Source organism: Anolis carolinensis, chromosome 4, assembly GCF_035594765.1.
Source record: "Anolis carolinensis isolate JA03-04 chromosome 4, rAnoCar3.1.pri, whole genome shotgun sequence".
In the NCBI taxonomy this organism is placed as follows: domain Eukaryota; kingdom Metazoa; phylum Chordata; class Lepidosauria; order Squamata; family Dactyloidae; genus Anolis; species Anolis carolinensis.
In genome coordinates, this window is record NC_085844.1 from 74657286 (window position 1) to 74677443 (window position 20158).

At 40.6% G+C, this 20158-nt stretch overlaps 1 protein-coding gene across 4 annotated transcripts in view; it reads left to right on the forward strand.

Moving 5' to 3' along the window:
• Window positions 1-1142: 1142 nt before the first annotated feature.
• kiaa0319 (KIAA0319 ortholog) overlaps window positions 1143-20158 on the forward strand; it is a 40962-nt gene continuing 21946 nt past the window's right edge. Inside the window, exons 1-4 of one of the 4 annotated variants that reach the window (XM_062980653.1) lie at window positions 1143-1380; window positions 10022-10185; window positions 15902-16653; window positions 19459-19651. In XM_062980653.1, coding sequence (XP_062836723.1) covers window positions 10128-10185; window positions 15902-16653; window positions 19459-19651 — 1003 coding nt within the window. In that variant the 5' untranslated portion in view covers window positions 1143-1380; window positions 10022-10127. The remainder of the gene's footprint in view (window positions 1381-10021; window positions 10186-15901; window positions 16654-19458; window positions 19652-20158) is intronic. The other 3 variants (XM_062980652.1, XM_008108791.2, XM_008108790.2) reach the window with 3 other exon arrangements.

Consider the following 20158-nt stretch of genomic DNA (forward strand, 5'->3'; position numbering starts at 1 on the left):
CATGTGAGTGTGGAAAAGAGCAAACCACAGACCACCTACTACAATGCAACCTGAGCCCTGCCACATCCACAATGGAGGACTTTCTCACAGCGACACCAGAGGCACTCCAAGTGGCCAGCTTCTGGTCAAAAGAAATCTAGTACAATGTCAAGTTTTCTAACTTTGTGTTTTTTAAAAATTCATTATAACTGAAGCCTCAATTTGCTCCTGACACAATAAATAAATAAATAAATTCAACACAGTTTGTGACAGTCACAAAATTGAAGTTTTTGGCATATAACAACTACTTTCAAAGTAATTACAGAACAATTAAACAAGAAATAACATTTTCAGTCCAGGAACAGAATTTCTTTCAAATTTTGTAATATAGTGTAATAATAATAATGATGATAATGAATTTATTACCCGCCTCTCCTTGTGGTTCAAAGCAGGTAATAAATAGGGGATACCTTGAACATGCAACTATGTTTTTCACATAGGTAAAGGTTTTCCCCTGACATTAAATCTAGTTGTGTCCGACTCTGGGGATTGGTGCTCATCTTAATTTCTACGCCAAAGAGCCGGCGTTGTCCGTAGACACATCCAAGGTCATATGGACGGCATGACTTCATGGAGCGCTGCTGCCTTCCAGCTGGTGCGCTACCTATTGATCTATTCACATTTGCATGTTTTCGAATTGCTAGGTTGGCAGAAGCTGGAGCTAACAGCGGTGAGCTCACCCCGCTCGCCGGATTTGAATCGCCAACTTTTCGGTCAGTAAGTTCAGCAGCTCAGCGGTTTCACCCGCTGTGCCACGGGGGGCTTATTTCCACATAGGACCATTGCAGCCGTTGGGTACATCTACACTGTAAAATTAATGCAGTTTGACATCTCTTTAATTACCATGGCTCAATGCTGTGGGGTTGTAAGAGTTGCAGTTTTACTCTCTGCCAAAGAGTGCTGGTGCCTCATCAAAGGCAGAGCAAGCTAAACTACAAATCCCATGAAGCTATAGCATTGAGCCATGGCGGTTAAAGTGGGGTCAAAACTGTATCAATTCTACAGTGCAGATGTAGCTCTCCTTCCCTTCCGATGCATTGCAGAGCGCCGGGTGACGCAGCTCCGCAGCGGCCTCTAGCGGCGGGGTTGGGAAGCGCCTCTAGGCGGCGAAAGGATGCTCTGAGCCTGGGCTGGAAAGCAGGTGCCTGGAAGAAAGGATGCAAAGCGACGTCCTTTGAAGGCGGGGGAGGAGACGTCCAGGCAGCGATCACTCCTCCTTTTGCTATAGGGTGGCCACTTAGACCCACTCAAGCCTCGCCCTGCCTGGGTTCTCCTTGTTTATCCTTAGCAAAGAGGGCTTTTTCTCCTTCCGCCTCTTCTCTCCCCATCACCAGCCGCCAGGTAAGAAAACAGAGAAGCAGAGAGGTGTGGCGATTTTTGTGGCGTATTGTCTTTTGGGGGGAAGACTGAGGGTGGAGATCAGGGACTGGAGGTGGATAAGATCCAGCAAATATAGGGAGACGCATTTGTTTAGGTGGGTTTTTCTTCTTTTGCTCTCTTTGGGAAATAATGTGGTCCTGCCTCCCAGGTTCCCTCCCCTCCTTGCTCTGGCAGACAGAGGGATTTGCAGTGCAGCCGCCTCCAGGTTGATCTCTTCATCAATACCTTTGGGATAATGCAAAATACAGAAGCCATTAGCCATGTCAGGCTTCTCCTTTCCTCCTGCACAGCCCCAGATTGTGATTTTAAAGCATGTCAAGGAGATATGTCTCTTCCCTTTGTTGCTTAGCAATTTATTTTTTAAATGCCTTTGCTGCGTCCTATTTGCGGTGACAAAAGGGCTGCTGCCTGGTGCTTCTTGCACTGTGTCTCACCAATATATACCTTGACATGGTTGCTGTGAGTTTTCTGGGCTGTAGGGCCATGTTCCAGAAGCATTCTCTCCTGACGTTTCACCCTCATCTGTGGCAGGCATCCTCAGAGGTTATGAAGTGTTGGAAAATAGGCAAGTGGGGTTTATATATCTGTGGAAGGTCTAGTTTGGGATAAAGAACTCTTGTCTGGTGTGAGTGTTGCAATTGGCCACCTTGATTAGCATTGAATGGCCTTTCAGCATCAAGGTCTGACTGCTTACTGCCTGGGGGAATCCTTTGTTGGAAGGTATTAACTGGCCCTGTCTGGAATTCCCATCTTCTGAGTGTCATTCTTTACTTACTGTCCTGATTTTAGAGGTTTTTAAAAAAATACTGGTAGCCAGATTTTGTTCACTTTCATGGTTTCTTCCTTTCTGTCGAAATTGTCCACCTGCTTGTGGATTTCAATGGCTTGACACTGTGCTAGTGGAATTCCAGACATGAATCAATTAGGGCCAGATAACACCTTCCAACAGAGGATCCCCCCAAGCAGTAAACAGCCAGACCTTGAAGAAGCAAGGCCATTAAATGCTAATCAGTGTGGCCAACTGCAACATTCACACTTTCCTCAAACAGACAAGAGTTCTTCCTCCCACCCTGGACCTTCTCTCTGAAATGTGGAAGGTGTAAGTACCATTAGAACCGTGATTGACAGTAGCAACATCGATCATTATCAATGCTATTGCATTCATCTTGCGTCAACACAGAGCAAAATGTCCCACCTGAGGAGCAACCAGACTTATGGCTTTCCCCTCCTGCTGAGCTATACCGAGTTAAAGAAATGCTTAAGAGACGAGGTTTGTTCGATCAAGAGACAGGGACACATAAAGCATCTTTCAGAAAATACAGGAATTGCATCTTCATGATACTTTGCTGTATGTTGCAACCTGTTGTTTTCAGAGATTCCAGTAGCAAAGGATGGGCTTGGTTTTGTGTTCAGTGCATTCAATGATGCGGAAGTAGGCTCCTATTTCCAAGGGTGTCTCTACACTGTAGAATTAATGCAGTTTGACTCCACTTTAACAGGCATGATTTAGTGCTATGGGATCATGGGAGGTTTACAAGGTTATGCCGCTTTGAATCCCACCCATGGGAGAAAGCAGGATAGAAATGAATAAATAATAATAATAACTGCAAAAGGCCACCCTACTGGGATCTGCGCGCATCATCCGAAAATACATCACACAGTCCTAGACACTTGGGAAGTGTTCAATTTGTGATTTTGTGATACGAAATCTTGTTTGCTGTGTCATACAATGTTGTTGTGTCAATAATAATAATAATAATAATAATAATAATAATAATAATAATAATAATTCTAGCCTTCTCTGTGAAAAAATGCTGGTGTTTCACCAAACCGCATCTCCTATGATTTTATAGCATTGAGCCGTGGTAGTTGAAGTGGCGTTAAAATACATTCATTCTGTCATTGAAGTTCTTTCCTCCATCTCCCGATCTCCACTAGCAGATCGTTCTCTAATGTAACTGATTTAAATGTGTTGTCAAAGGCTTTCATGGCAAGAATCAATGGGTTGCTGTGAGTTTTCCAGGCTGTATGGCCATGTTCCAGAAGTATTCTCTCCTGACGTTTCACCTGCATCTATGGCAGACATCCTCAGACATTGTGAGATATGTTGGAAGCTAGGCAAGTGGGGTTTATATTTTTGTGGAAGGTCCAGGTGGGAGAAAGAACTCTTGCCTGTTTGAAGCAGGCGTGAATGTTTCAATTGGTCACCTTGATTAGCATTGAATACCCTTTTTGCCTCAAGGTCTGGCTTTTTGTTGCTTAGGGGAATCCTTTGTTGGAAGGTGTTAGCTAGCCCTGATTGATTCATAATAATAATGGCAGAAATCCTAGTGGCCATCCAGTCCAACTTCATTCTCCTATGCAGGAAAAGCACAAGCAACGCATCCCTGAAGGAAATACGGTTTTGGAAGTACAGTAGAGTCTCACTTATCCAACAAACGTTCCGGCAGAACGTTGGATAAGCAAATATATTGGATAATAAGGAGAGATTAAGGAGAAGCCTATTAAACACCAAATTAGGTTATGATTTTAAAATTAAGCACCAAAACATCATGTTATACAACAAATTTGACAGAAAAAGTAGTTCACTATGCAGTAATGCTACGCAGTAATTACTGTATTTACGAATTTAGCGCCAAAATATCATGATGTATTGAAAACATTGACTGCAAAAATGCATTGGATAATCCAGAACGCTGGATAAGCGAGTGTTGGATAAGTGAGACTCTACTGTACTAGGTTCTTGGTTACAACATTCAGGAGACAGTTATAGCTGGATTTAAGTATAGTGGAATGCTTTTTCCCCTTGTTTCTGGTAGCTTTAGTTGGTAGCTTTAGGAAAGGCAGAGATCATCTGAAGGCAAGGATTAGACCTGTTTTTTACTTCTTCAACTAGTCAGCATGTCTGCTATACATGGGATGCGCTGTCAATTTCCCATCCAAACCAAAACCTGCTAAGCATAGGCAAGAGTCTGCACCTTGCATTTAGGGATCCCATTCTGGAACTAGATCAGTCTTTCCCAAGAACATGCTGACTTGTTTTGTCATGCAGCTTTCATCAGCTTGCCTGGCCAATATTTGGATTGATAGGAGTTGTGATCTAAAACAATGGGAGGACAATCAGTTGGAGACGGCTGTTCTCGATTACGTGATTTGCTTGAGCAAAGCAATTCTCAAATTGCAATGAAAACAAATGCTTAAGTCAATAAAACTGCTAGATATTGATACGTCCCTGCAGACCTGTGTATCCAGGAAGGAGCCCTGAAACTTTATAATCTCTTTATAACTGAAATATCTCATACTGATAGCAGGGATAGTGAAAGTGTGGCCCATGGGGTGGCATAGCTTCCAAAATCAGAAGAGGTTGGATGTGCACAAGATGTTGTGATGGGTGAGTAGTTGGAGAAATATCTTTCTGATCAACAGTGGTGTACCTAATCTGTTTTGGATTATCCTGCTCCCCACTCAATTATATTTATTCTGTTGTGGTTTATTTATATCTCACCTTTTTGTCAATGCTGGGATTCAATGCAGCATACGAAATAAAAGACATGAAAAACATAGATCAAGAATGTGTCGTCGAAGGCTTTCATGGCTGGAATCACTGCATTACTGTGTGTTTTCCTGGCTATATGGCCATGTTCCAGGAGCATTGTCTCCTGATGTTTCGCCCACATCTATGGCAGGCATCCTCAGATGTTGGGAGGTCTATTGGAAACTAGGCAAATGGAGTGTATATATCTGTGGAAAGTCCATGATGGGAGAAAGAACTCGTTTCTGTTTTAGGCAAGTTTACTTTATTTACTGTCCTGATTTTAGAGTTTTAAATATTGGTAGCCAGCTTTTGTTCATTTTCATGGTTTCCTCCTTTCTGTTGAAATTGTCTACATGTTTGGAATTCCAAACATGAAACAATCAGGGCCAGTTATCACCTCCTAACAGGATTCCCCCAGGCAGGAAGCAAGCCAGGCTTTTAATCTGCAAGGTCATTAAATGCTAATCGAGGTGATCAATTGCAACATTCACACTTGCCCCAAACAGACAAGAGTTCTTTCTCCCAACCTGGACTTTCCACAGATATATAAACTCCACTTGCCTAGCTTCCAACAGACATCACCTTACTGAGGATACCTGCCATAGATGTGGATGAAAATTCAGGAGATAATGCTTCTGGAACATGGCCATGCAGCCCGGAAAACACACAGCAACCAAGAATGTTTACCTTAGCATGCTAATGAAGTTTATACAAATGGGAGTAACTAAGAAAGATAAAATAAAAGAAACTTCCATTGTCTTTAGAAACAACCACCCATTAAAGGTAAATCTTGCTGTTTCTTCTTCCTGACAGCCATGTCTTAAAAGTGTCAAGAATGCATGTATTTCATTTGGCCTCTGATCCACAGTCTGCTTTCATGTGTGTTAAGTAACCCTTGGAAATGCATTTGAAACTTGAAGACTTCAGAAGCATCAGGTTTTGCTGAACAACGAAGGGCCTGTTTCTGTTTAATGTGTGTGTCACAAGATAATATAAGTCTTCCTTTTGATAATGGCAATTTAATATCTCAACAGAGCAATTACACTCTTCATTGGCTTTTAGTGCAATTGGCTTTTGGAACCATGCAACCATTCAAAACCTCTCCTTTGCAACTTCCTTGCTTCTAATGATAGCTTCAGTAATTGTTAACACCGACATTTGATTCAACAACTGCTGCAAAGTAGACTTTTAATGAAGCATCATTTTTTTCAAATTATTATCCAGGTATTGCTAATTTGGAGCATGTCCAATTAGCTGGCCAAGCACTTGAATATAATAAGAGACCTGTTAGTTTAGTACAGACTGAGTATCTGTTATCAAAATCCAAATTGTTTCAAAAGTCAAAATATCCACATGAATGGCTGAGATGGTGACACATTGATTTTTTGATGGTTCAACATATACAAACTTTGTTTCATGCACAAAAAACAATAAAAGTATTGTTTAAAACTTGCCTTCGGAGTATAAGAATCATAAATGAATTTTGTGTGAAAGGCTTGGGTCTTGTTTCTAAGAGATGGCATTATGTAAATGCAAATATCCCAAAATCTGAGGGGGAAAAAAATCAACATTCTGGATAGGTATCTTCAACCTGGTAGCTCCAGTTTATGGAATATTCTCAATAAAATACTCTCAATGTATTTTATGTAATGATATATATGTATTTGTGTTTTTATGGTGTTTTTTTATGCCGCTTTGAATCCCATCCATGGGCAAAAAGCAGGACAGAAACGAATAATTGTATATCTATATGTATATGTATGTGTGTGTGTGTGTCTCTCTCTCTATATATATATGTATGTATGTATATATATGATTTTTTTATTGTGTTATTAGCTGTAAATACAGTGAAAGTGAGGAAAACAAATATGTAAAGATGGTAAGAAAAGTGGGGGGAAATGAGAGAGAGAAGAAGAGAAAAAAAATTAAAAAGGAGAAAAAAAAGTTTAAAAAAGAGGGGGGGGGGAGTGACTCCCCATTGTCCTCTTGAGGATGTTAGATTGCCGTTGTCAATTCTCTTGTCTGGTATTAACAGTCCTAATACTTAGATGTTTTTCATACATCAGATAAGTCTATTGTTAGTTTGTATCCGTCTTTTCGAATGAAAGCTCTGAAGCCCGACCAGTCTGTTTTTTCCTTGACGTCTCTTAGTCTCTGAGTCAAAATGTCCATTTGGATTATGTCAAATAATTTTAAGATCCAGTCATTAATAGTAGGTACCTCCTTTTGCTTCCATACTCTGGCTAGCACTAGTCTTGCCGCAGTTCCAATAAGGAAGAACAGTTTGTCTTGGTTCTTGTTCAGTTTTACATTTGGTATGCCTAACAGATATGTTTCGGGTGATGACGGGAACTTGGTTCCTAATATTGTTTGTGTCGCATTGTAAACATTGTTCCAATATTCTTTAATTTTTTTTACATTTCCATTTATATGTATATTTTATTAATGTTCAATGTATTTAATTTTAATTGATTGAATGTTTTGTATTATTTTTATACATGTGTTTTATTGTAAACCGCCCTGTGTCCCCTATTGGGCGGGATACAAGTACTGTAATAAATAAATAAATAAATAAATAAAATAAGATAATAATAATCATCATCATTATCATCACCTGGGTTTCAGGGATACCTCATTATTATCTCTTCGACCAGTGCTTCCAAAGCTATTATTATTTTTCAGTGTCCCAGGAACTGGCACTATATTTGTGCCCATTTGCTACAGCTGTTTCTTTCTTTCCTGGAAACATGCCAGGTACCAGCCTTCAATGGCTCAGCAATGGGCAAAACATCCACATTGACTACTTACCGCGAAGGTGCCCCAGATCACCTCTGTGGCAGCCAAATGTGGGATAAGGCCAACTTAATGCAGGAGGTCAGGAAGGGGGGGGGGGAAGGAGGGGTGATTTCTCCTCCCCCATCTATCTTGTTGCTTTGATGTCCTAACTGATTTCACTTCAGGTGACAACCTACTGGTTGGACCATGTTGTGCCTGGAGACCGTCACAACATGAACAACAGGAGGAGACAGTAAGGGTTGCTGTCTGGTGGCACCAAACTGGATTCAATGTCCCTGGACAGTTTGAATTCCCCCTCTCCTCCACAGTGTCTGTGGGATTGTGGCTTTGAAAACCGTTCCTGGGGCTGATCTGGATTGGTGTGGCGTATGCCAAATCAGTCCCCAGGATCAGTCCCAAGATGGGTCAGCATAGATCTACCCAGAATCAGTCTGGAAGCTACTTCTTTTGAGTAGTATTAGTTTAGACTTTAACATCTTTTTATTCTTCAAGGTGTTTAGCAACCGCCTTGTGTTTCTGCAGGTTGCATTGATTTCCTGATAGTTTGTATTGACTGCACTTTGCGACTCAGGTGTTCTTTTTAATTGATCAATTTCATTCTTGTATTTAATAATTAACTTGGCCACCTTGGGTGACTGGGAATTACACATAGCTGAGCGTGTAGAATTCTTTCCAGGTGACTGAGCTGGCTGCCAAAAGAGGTGACAAAGTGCTCCATCCCTTGTTTATCAGTCGGCTTCCAAGCTGACCACTGAAGAAGGACCTTCCCATTTTCCCATTTCCACACACTTCCCTGTTTCCAGGATTCATTTTAGGAAAGTCTTACTCATACATTCTTTACTGAGGATTAAGAACTCATTCATATACCCTGTTTCCCTGAAAATAAGACATACCCATACAATAAGCCGTAGCAGGATTTCTAAGTATTTATGCACTATAGGCTATACTCCGTAAATAAGACATAGTGATAGATGTGGCTATGCAGCGTACCAGCACAGAGCGGTAAAGAACATAGGCAGTCCTTCTCATCTGCTTCATTGTGACAGCTGCTTTCTCAGAGGTGACCGGAGAGGTGCTGGCAGCAACAAGGGATAAAATCACTGACAGTGTTGTTGCCAATGCACTCCGAGGAGGTTACATGGATAAGAGCAGCTCATTTAATGAGAGCTCTATTGCTCAACATAAAAGATTGGGGCCAATGGTTCTAAAGGAAATGGAGTCGTAAAAAATACAGGATGAAAATCCGGGTTTGGAGAGTTATGATGATGTTCCAGAGGAAGACGACTTAACTAAATAAATGTAGATTGTTGTACCATACTTAATAAAAAATAAGGCATCCCCTTAAAATAAGCCATAGTGTGTCTTCTTGAAGAAAAATAAATATAAAACAGTGTCTTATTTTCAGGGAAACATGGTATGCAGCAGGCACATGTGGCACAAATCTTACCTGGAGTGTACTACTTGAACCAACAACTGCATTTTAAATTTACTAATTCATTTAATTTATATCCTACCTTTTACTTTGCATGGGACTCAAGGTGGCTTAGAACAAATTAAAATGAATTATTTTCCCCACTCTTCGTTTCCCTTGCCCTCCCTGATTTTCTAGCATGTGCTTTGTTTGCATGTATGTGTGCATGAGAGTAAGAAAAACAAGCTGTCTGATTTTCCCACCTCAACAGGTATGCCCCAAAGACGCTTTGCCATTTGATTCTACCAAATATGTAAAACAGGTACCATGGAATATCAAACACTAGACTTAATGAACAATAGATGTTCCAAATTCTTGTTTGGTACCCTGGAGATCAGGTAAGGTTGCCACATCTCAGGGTGGCAACTGAAGAGCTTCTCTAGGTCTCTAAACATTTCCATAGACAAAAAACAACAACATGATTTTACTTTAATTGCTCCCATCTGTTATTGTGATTAATAAAACGTTTAAACCAATGCAAAAAAGAAAAAAATGTGAAAAAAATGCTTGTTGTGTGAAGCTTTTTCTGGTGAGAACAACCATATAGCCCAGCGGTGGGAATGCAGATGAATTGGATAGCCATGTTTATCTGGTGAAAATTTCTTCTGCATAGATCTCCCTTGCAATTGTGATGATAGATGCAAGTGAAACATCAAATTTGTCTTTCAATCTTCATTGTTTCTTTCCATAGTTTATTCAGTCTTCAGGAAGTAATCACACACTCCTGCCTACTGCATGCCTGGTAACATTCTAATTAATATTCATGCTAAATCTGTTTTTTAATCTTTCAATCTCTTCAGCCCCCCAGCAGGACATTGAACAATCTCAGAAGAAAATTAAAATAAAGTTGCAAAGTTTCTGCATTGCTGCCAGGAGTCAGGATTGGCATCACCTGTTCCAGGAAAAATGTCTCGAGAGCTAGGAAGACTAGGAGCTTTCTGCTTAGTCTTGGGAGCTTTCACAGGTAAGCTTGCACTTTTGTATTTGTACTAAAAGTTAATAATATTTTAATCTTAACCTAAGATCTAATAATCTTAGGTTCCTTCCAGTGCTATGTGGGGAAACAGAAGTCTGCATAACCAAGATTTTCCATTCTGCACAAAAACCTAAACAACCCGCATAAAAGGAAGAAATTTGGGGCTGAATTGCAAGAGAACCCTCCCAGTGACTATTGGGGAATGATGAGCATGATAGAATAAAATCATAGGTCACCGGAATCAAGCTAATGTACTTAGCAAAAATATTCCTTTTTAGCATCTTGTACCTGAATTGCTCCAAATCTACTTCATCCAAATCAACAGACAATAGTTTGTGCGTTTTGTGTGGAATATTTCCGAATTTAACTACACCCTTGAACTTCTTAATTAGTATTTTCCTTCTTGTGATTCTGGGCACATCTGCAGCAATCACTTAGTCCGAAGGATGACCAAATCAGCATCACGTTGGCCAGATGCCACATTGAGCTGATCCAGGTTAAAGTAGGGCAATGCTGCTTAATGTGGCCTAGAACTGTGTTTACCAAATTCATGAGTTGCTTCGAATTCTGCCCCAGAATTTGGAACAACCTGCAACTTTGGATCCTTGTAAACGGTTGGGCTGGTTCTGAGATGGAATCAATCACAACTGTTTGCACAGCCATCCCGTGTCCTCTGGACTCAGGAGGCCTAGGAACATGGGATGGCACTTACTGCCTCATCCTCTTCTCCTTGTCTCAGCAACTAGTGGGTATGACATGGGTCATGCTGGTTGATCGTTGTCTGGAGTGACGAACCTATTCAGCCAATCAGGGAAGAGAAGATGGAGGGGGGGGTTAAAACACCCTCACTCACTAGCCAATGTCTCCAAGTGACAAGCGACCAGCATGTCATGCCCACTGGCAGTTGCAACAAGAATGGATGGTAAGGGTGGCCGGCTGATAACACTGAACCAGGTTGGCAACTGGTCAGGACTACTTCTCACCTCCGCAACAGCAGAAGTGGTGGTGACTGAAACCATACTGATTTGTCATACGCCACACCAGATATGCCCTGGATAAGGAGTCAATAGATTTGCCCTCTGTCATCCCCAAAATTGCTTGCAGTGCATAGGGAAAGAGGAAGATGTGTACATTTATAACATGACTGTAACCCATAGAGAGAACGAAATCACACTCATTATGCACAGGAGCTTATGGCAGAATGTTCTGACTTAGCTTAATTCCTGACTCTTCTGAGGGAAAGATTTTCATAAACCCTTTCAGAAGTTGCCTGTGATAAGCGTTTTCCAGAAATTGGTTTACAAATCTTTAACACTTTCACTGCTTGGATGTTTAAAAATCTGTGCCTGACAATTGTATGTAATTGAAACTTTTGACCTATTGCAGAAGTGTAAATCTTTTATCTCCAGTGGAAGTTGCATAATGGGGGTGGTAGGAATACACTGATAATGAGTTGGAACCCATTGGATGAGGCTGATGTGTCCAGAGGCAAACTTATGTAGTAGCGATTCTATTGTTTTTCTCTCTCACTCTCTCTCATTCCCTCATCTTCCTTTTTGCCCAGAGGACTACTGGGAAAAAACCTTGAGATACTACACATTTTGTATTATACTAGAAACAGTCATATTTTTTTTGGCAGTGTCATTACGGAAAAAAAATAAATTCATACCAAGGTTTAAATGCCTTGAAGACACTAGATCCCAACTGATTTTCTCAGGCTGGCTTAAAAGGCAGGCACTTAGAACTGCAGAATTCTGATGCCAGGAAGCAGATCAAATGGAACCTGACAGAGTTCCCGGTACTTCTACACATTATCCAATCTTGGATTTTCCAAGTTATCTCTGTTTTGGTAGCACAGTAGAGTCTCACTTATCCAACATAAATGGGCCGGCAGAATGTTGGATAAGCGAATATGTTGGATAATAAGGAGGCATTAAGGAAAAGCCTATTAAACATCAAATTAGGTTATGATTTTACAAATGAAGCACCAAAATATCATGTTAGACAACAAATTTGGTAGAAAAGGTAGTTCAATACGCAGTAATGCTATGTAGTAATTACTGTATTTATGAATTTAGCACCAAAATATCATGATATATTGAAAACATTGACTACAAAAATGCATTGGATAATCCAGAACATTGGATAAGCGAGTGTTGGATAAGTGAGACTCTACTGTAGTTCTGAAATATGGAGAGATAAAATTATTGCTTCTAGTGTTAATCAATTGGGAGCGAGAATTCCTGACCTATTGCAGAATAACAAGCGGATCCAGATAAGCCTTCACACTGCAATATTATAGCTATTTGACACAACTTTAACTGCCATAGGTCCATCCTTGTAATTTGTTGTGGCACCAGAGGTCTTTAACAAAGAAAGGTAAATATCTCACAAAACTACAAATTTCAGAATTTGATCCATGACAGTTAATGTAGTGTCAAACTGTTATAATTCTATTTTGTATCCGCCTCGAGTCCTTTTTGGGAAATGGTGGAGGGATATAAATAAAGTAGTAGTAGTAGTTGTTGTTGTTGTTTTTTCTGCAGTGTGGATACAGCCTCAATCAATCTGATTTTAGGATGAAAGAGCTTGATTCTGAGGAAGATCTGACACCTAAACCCACAAATGCAAAACCAATTTACGCATAACAGTATTAAAATTAAAAACAAACAAACAATGTACAGCATATTAGATCTTAGTTTTTATGTTATATTTCAGTCCATACTTTTGCAGGCTATCTTGCCTAAGAAGGAAACAGCAGGCAATTTTTTCTTTGTCAGCACCTGGGTCAGATGAGATTTTCTTGACTTATAGAAGTGCCTTGTGCGTACGCTTCATGATTTTTCTGCAAACAGGATACAGTTCTTTCTTTTCCAATGGCTCAGCAGGCTGCCTTGCTTAGTCAGCTCATTTGCTACTTCTGAATTCTGTGGCAACCAAAAAGAGAGAGAGAAAGAGAGTGGGAGAGAGAATCTAATTATTTTCTGGATATGATGATATATCACTTGAAAAATACGGAGAGTGCCACCTCTATTCTTCATACTCTCTTAGAATATAAACGTTTGCAGTCTGCTAGCTGCAAGGAACTGTATGTTTCAAGGTATGATTTGTAGTGGTGCTTTTGAACACCACTCTCCTCCTCCCCTCTTTCTCATTTTCCATCTCCCCAGAGTACACGGCACTGTGAAGGAAACAATTACATACTGCTGCTGGTGATGAGGAGAAAGATATGAACCAGTGTTTATCCTAGGGCTGCTTCTGAGCTGTAGACAGTTGTGACAGATATTGCACAGGAGCTCTTAGAAAGGATTTGTGTCCCTGTGAACAAAATGCCCCCCTCCCGCTACAAATAGGATGTTGTTGGTCTTGTAAGAAGTCATGAAACCAGGGGTGGAAGCTGCCATGCTGAGGATTTTGTATGCTCTTGATCCTCCCCACTTCCCACACACAAATGGAGGGGGGGGGGACAAAATCCCCCGAATTTGGTATAATCTCAGAGACTTCCAGAAGTGGCTCAGACCAAATCCTCCAAAGCTTTCCTATATAGCCAACCCTCTTTCTCCATGGATCTGCATCCACAGATACAGCCCTCTATGGCAGGGGTCCCCAAACTATGGCCTGCGGGCCACATGCGGCCCATCGAAGCCATTTATCTGTCCCCCACAGCACAAAGGCAGAAGAGGGTTGGGCTAAATGGCCCAAGGGGTCTCTTCCAACCATTATTATGATTATTATTATTATTATTATTATTATTATTATTATTATTAACATTGAGGCTGAGAGGCCACCTGTCAGGGGTGCTTTGCTTGTGCTTCTGGTCCACAAAAGGGGTTGGGCTAAATTTATTATTATTATTATTATTGTTGTTGTTGTTGTTGTTGTTGTTGTTGTTGTTGTTGCTCGATGGCCACCTGGACAACTATAGTCCGGCCCTCCAACGGTCTGAGGGATCGTGAACTGGCCCCCAGTTTTAAAAGTTTGGGGACCCCTGCTCTACGGTTTGAAAATATACCCTGTCCTGAATTTTTTTTTTAAAGGCAAACTTTGATTTTACCGTTTTATATAAAGCACACCATATTGCTCCATAGCCATGGTGGTCTACGCTCAGACTTAGCCACAGTGGTCCATGCTCTCGTTACATCTCAAATAGACTATTGCAACATGCTCTACATGGGTTTGCCTTTGAAGACTGTTTGGAAGCTTCAAGTAGACCAATGGGCTCCACTGGCTGCCAGTTTGCTACCAAGCACAAAGTGCTGGCTTTAGCCTATAAATCCCTAAACAGTTCCGGTCCAGCTTACCTATCTGAATGTATCTCCCTTTACGAGCCAGCTAGAGCATTACAATCGGCCGAGGAGATCCTGCTCTCGGTCCCTCTCGCAAGCAAGACTGGTGGGGATGAGACACATGGCCTTCTCGGTGGTGGCACCTTGGCTGTGGAACTCCCTCCAGTGAGATCAGATTGGCCCCCTCCCTCCTGACATTTAGGAAACTACTTAAAACATGGCTTTTTAAGCAAGTATTTGGAGAGTCAGATGAAATCAGCCATGATAACTTCAGGATTGGTGCAATGTTCAATGTTCTATGTTTAAGGTTGTCTGTGTTTGTTGTTTTATAGTTTACTGGTTTTAATATAGTGTTATATGCTATTTTAATTCTGCATTATATTTTATATTTTTTAAAAAAATATTGGTATTTTCTGAGTGTAACATTAGACCAAACAAAAATGAACACCCCGAAGAATGAGAATGCAAGCCAACAAGCTATTTTTCTTTTTATTTAAAATCTTTCTTTTTCTTTTTTTTATTCTTTTGTTATATTTTATATTTTTTGTGAACCGCTTTGAGTTCCCCCAGGAGTTGAGAAAAGAGTTATAAAAATGAAATAAATAAATAATACCTAACTGTATATACAATAGAGTCTCACTTATCCAACATAAACGGGCCAGCCAAACATTGGATAAGCAAAAATGTTGTATAATAACATTAAGGAAAAGCCTATTAAACATCAAATTGTGTTATGATTTTACAAATTAAGCAGCAAAAACATCATGTTTTACAACAAATCGACAGAAAAAGCAGTCCAAAACATAGTAATGTTATGTAGTAATTACTGTATTTATGAATTTAGCACCAAAAACATTGCAATATATTGAAAACATTGACTGCAAAAACAGTGGCTACTAACAAATTGACTACAAATAAAGATAGAATTGCATAAAATGAACTTACAGTAGCAACATTGTCTGAAATTACATCCATAAAAAGTTCAATCCTTGCTGCCTAGAGAAACAGCTCTGGATCGGGGTGGGGGGCAAATTGCGTTGGATAATCCAGAATGTTGGATAACCAGATGTTGGATAAATGAGACTGTACTGTAATGAGACTTGAGCACCCACAGATTTTCCTATCTATGGGAAGTCCTGGAAGCTAACTCTGGTAAATGCTGAGAATCCACTGTAATAGTGGAGAAAGGCTGAAAATCAGCTAAAAACTATTCTGATTCCCATTTCTTGTTATTTGAGGCTATTGGTTAATTTGGAGGTTAATTTGGTTTACCAGAGCAATTCCATGCACCTTTCCTTTCAATCCAATTTTTATAAACAAATAAATAAAAAAAAACTATTATTTTAAAGAGGAATGTATGGGTTCTGTGGGATTAAAGCTTCTCTGCTCTTCTTGATACCTGTGCCTATTATTTTCAGGGTATTTCTGTGAGGAGTGCAGGGAAGGCGCCAAGTACTCCGATGCAATCATATCTCCCAATTTAGAAACAGCGAAAATTATGCGGGTCCCCCATGCTGTGTCAATGTCAGACTGCTCCGCAGCCTGTTGTGACCTTTCTGACTGCGACTTGTCCTGGATGTTTGAGGGGCATTGCTACATTGTCAGCTGCCAACACAAAGGGAATTGTGAGCCCAAGAAAATGGAAAAGGTGAAGTCCTATTTGACTTTTGTGCTGCGGCCTCCCCAGAGGTCCCCCACATTGCTGGAGTACGAGCAGATGCCATCAAATCTGATCCACTCTATGGCATTGCAAGGTGAGACCTCAGAGGACATTAGTAATTTGAAGGAACTGTCTTTTCTCAGCAAAGAGCACAGTCTTGAAGACTACTCAGAGGAATATGGCGAGGTGGAGCAGATCCCCTTTCAGTTGAGTTTCAAGCATGAAGCAAAGGAGGGCCTGAACTATGCTGACTGGGGCTTAAGGGGAAACACAGAAAATGGCATCAACGCTTCAGGGCTCAGTCATGGAGACAAGCATGAAGAGCTGGCAGAAAATGAGGAAGATAAGACACCTTTGGAAAACCCAACTAACATAGCGGAATCTGAAAGAAATCCTGCCACTGAACATCCCGGACAATTGCCAGAGATTACTTTAGATCTTATAGAGGAATCTGTAAATGAAATCGGTTCCCAACATCCTAATGAAGCCAACAACACCTGGCAAGAAGAGGTATGCATACTAACAGTATTGGTTTGTTTTTTTAGCTTGGAGCAAGATAGAAATATGTGCAAATTTAAAACAAATGGAATTTTGTCATCCCCAATACTTATATTCAGGTTATCAATAAAATGGGAAGGAACGTTAACTTCATCTTGCTTGGGACCCAATGGGATGTTTTCATGTTCTCTTACTGCTTCTCACAATGAAATAGTGAGAATTTCTCACTATATAAGTATGTTTAAGAATACAAAGAGCCATGCTGGATCAGATTCAAGGTCCATCTAGGTAAAGGTAAAGGTTTCCCCTGACGTTAAGTCCAGTCGTGTCCGACTCTGTGGGTTGATGCTCATCTCAATTTCTAAGCCGCAGAGCCGGCGTTGTCCATAGACACCTCCAAGGTCATGTGGCCAGCATGACTGCATGGAGCGCCGTTACCTTCCCGCTGGAGCGGTACCTATTGATCTACTCACATTTGCATGTTTTCGAACTGCTAGGTTGGCAGGAGCTGGGGCTAACAGCGGGCGCTCATTCCGCTCCCGAGATTTGAACCTGGGACCTTTTGGTCCACAAGTTCAGCAGCTCAGTGCTTTAACACACTGTGCCACCGGAGCCCCAAGGTCCATCTAATTTAGCATATTTACAGTTTTCCATAATGATCAGTCGGATACAGCTGGTTCTTTCCAGCTCTGATAAACCCACAAAAAGAAATGAAAGCAACGTTGTGATTAATATGCCTATTAATAGCTATATTTCTAAGCATCCTCTTAAGCCTTTTAAGGCAGAAACAGGCAACTTGTGAGCTCTCCATATTTTTGTACTACAACTCCCATAATCTCTAGTCCAGTGGTTCTCAACTTGGGGTCCCCAGATATTTTCGGCCTTCAACTCCCATAAACAGCTGGTAAACTGGCTGGGATTTCTGGGAGTTTTAGGCCAAAAACATCTGGGGACCGCAGGTTGAGAACCACTGCTCTAATCAATGCAATCCTGTATTTGGGGATCATATGAATTGATTCCGTCATCACTTGGAGAGCCACACATTCCCCATACCTGGTCTAAGCCAATGTCATGGCCATAGCTTAATGCTCAACAAAAGTGAGTGAAGAAAATTTTCTGACATTTCAGATGTTTCTGGACTGCAGCTTCTTCAGCCCAAGTTCTTGCCTGGCTGAAGAAGTTCTGTCATGTTAATATATTCTGATTTCTACTAGTTAAAAATAGAGGAAGCAAAAAGAGTAGCTGTGCATAAACGTTCCCCCAGGCTTAGATTTATGGAGATATTCAAAACATTGACCATGGTAGCAGAGAGAGAGAGAGAGAGAGAGAGAGAGAGAGAGAGATCTTAAATTCTTGTCTTCCAACTAACTGTTAGGCCCTTGAGAGTGTGGTAAAGGCTAAGTTTGGTTCCTGGTTACTTTCTGATCAGTTCTGTTACTACCATATTCGTGGTAGAAAGGGCCAATTTGGAGCCATCCATTGGCATATTCCTTGGGATGCCACTTTCCATTTGTCAAATTATGTTCTGTTTATTAGCTTCCTAGAATATTTGAATGGTGTCATGACAAAAATATGCAGTATTCATTATAACATTAACAATACAACAGCATTGGTTTTTTATTATTTCATTTATCTGTTTTAAATATGATGGGGCTTTTTGCCTTTATCACACTTTCGAGGGCCTATCAGTTAGTTTAAAACAATTAAAATGTACAACATTACTAAAAGAAATCAGAATACGTTAATGTTTTTGCAGAATAAAATTTCTTCTGTAATTGTAGTTCATTACGTCTTTGGCTATCTCTGCCAAAAAGTGCTGGTGCCTTGTCAAACTACAACTCCCAGAATTCCATAGTATTGAGGCATGACAGTTGAAGTGCTGTCAAACTGCATTAATTCTACAATGTATATGTGCCTAAAGAGCACTTACATTTTGTGTGCATCATCTAGAGCAGGGGTCCCCAAACTTTTTAAACTGGGGGCCAGTTCACGATCCTTCGGAACGTTGGAGGGCCGGACTATAGTTGGCCACTGAGCAATAATAATAATAACAACAACAACAATAAAAAAGAGTTGAAAGAGACCCTTTGGGCCATTGAGTCCATTCCCCTTCTGTCTTTGTGCACCGAAAGCACAAGCAAAGCACCCCTGACAGATGGCCACCCAGCCTCAATGTCAATAATAATAATAATAATAATAATAATAATAATAATAATAATAAAGAGGGTTGGAAGAGATCCCTTGGGCCATTGAGTCCAACCCCCTTCTGCCTTTGTGCACCAAAAGCACAAGCAAAGCACCCCTGACAGATGGCCACCCAGCCTCAATGTCAATAATAATAATAATAATAATAATAATAATAATAATAATAATAATAATAATAATAAAGAGGGTTGGAAGAGATCCCTTGGGTCATTTAGCCCAACCCCCTTCTGCCCTTGTGCCGTGGGGGCCGGATAGATGGCTTCGATGGGCCGCATCCGGCCCCCGGGCCTTAGTTTGGGGACCCCTGATCTAGAGCCTCGGCCCTTGTGTTCATTGTTGTAGATGGAATCTTTGAAGAGCTTGCATGGGTTTCTATTTCTGAATCTCCTGTGGATTCATCATGCTTATATTCAATTGTTTAAAACATCTGCTTATCATGATACTTAAATATTGGCTATTGACATTTTATTTTTCATACCTGTTGGTATTGTTATTGAGTCTGACTATAATAGAATTTTTCACTTGGATCTCCAATACATTTGTAATGCTACATGTCAGAAGGCAATCAGAACTATTCACAGTAACTGTGTGTTCCTGCGATTCATCTTGTAGGTTCTAACACCTTCCCATAATCCTCCTCCTTCAGACATCCCGGGATTTCTCTCGATCACAACAGCGCAAACTCAAACATCAGATGGAGGTAATCTTGTACAAGATGAAACCACATCATTTCCCACCAGTGCCCCTGCCACTCAGCCTTTTGCTACAGATACATTATCATATCCCTCGACTACCACCAAAGCAGGTAATTTGAATTCTTTATGGATAAGGTTTTGAGAAAAATTTAGTAATGCTGCAAAGATGTCCAGTCCTGTTGTCTTTATATTTCACTCCTTCTGAGATACTACACCAGAGCTCTGCCATATTGTTCTTGTTAAATTTTCCATATCCAAGAACAGGAGAGCTTTTAGACAAGGTGAATATTTTTAAAGCTCACAAGTATCTATTAAAGGGTGTTTGAATACAGGTTGGTGAAAATATTTATCAGCTATTAACCATTGTGGATCGCTTAGTATTGCTGGTTCAAATATAGTGAAACCATCCAGATGTTGTACTCTAAATAACCAGTGTTCCACTATGGACCTCCTAATTCAAGAAGAGAATACATATATCAGTGGTTCCCAAACTGGGGTCCCCAGATGTTTTTGGCCTTCAACTTCCAGAAATCCTAACAGCTGATAAACTGGCTGGGATTTCTGGGAGTTGTAGGCCAAAAACATCTGGGGACCCCAGGTTGAGAACCACTGATATA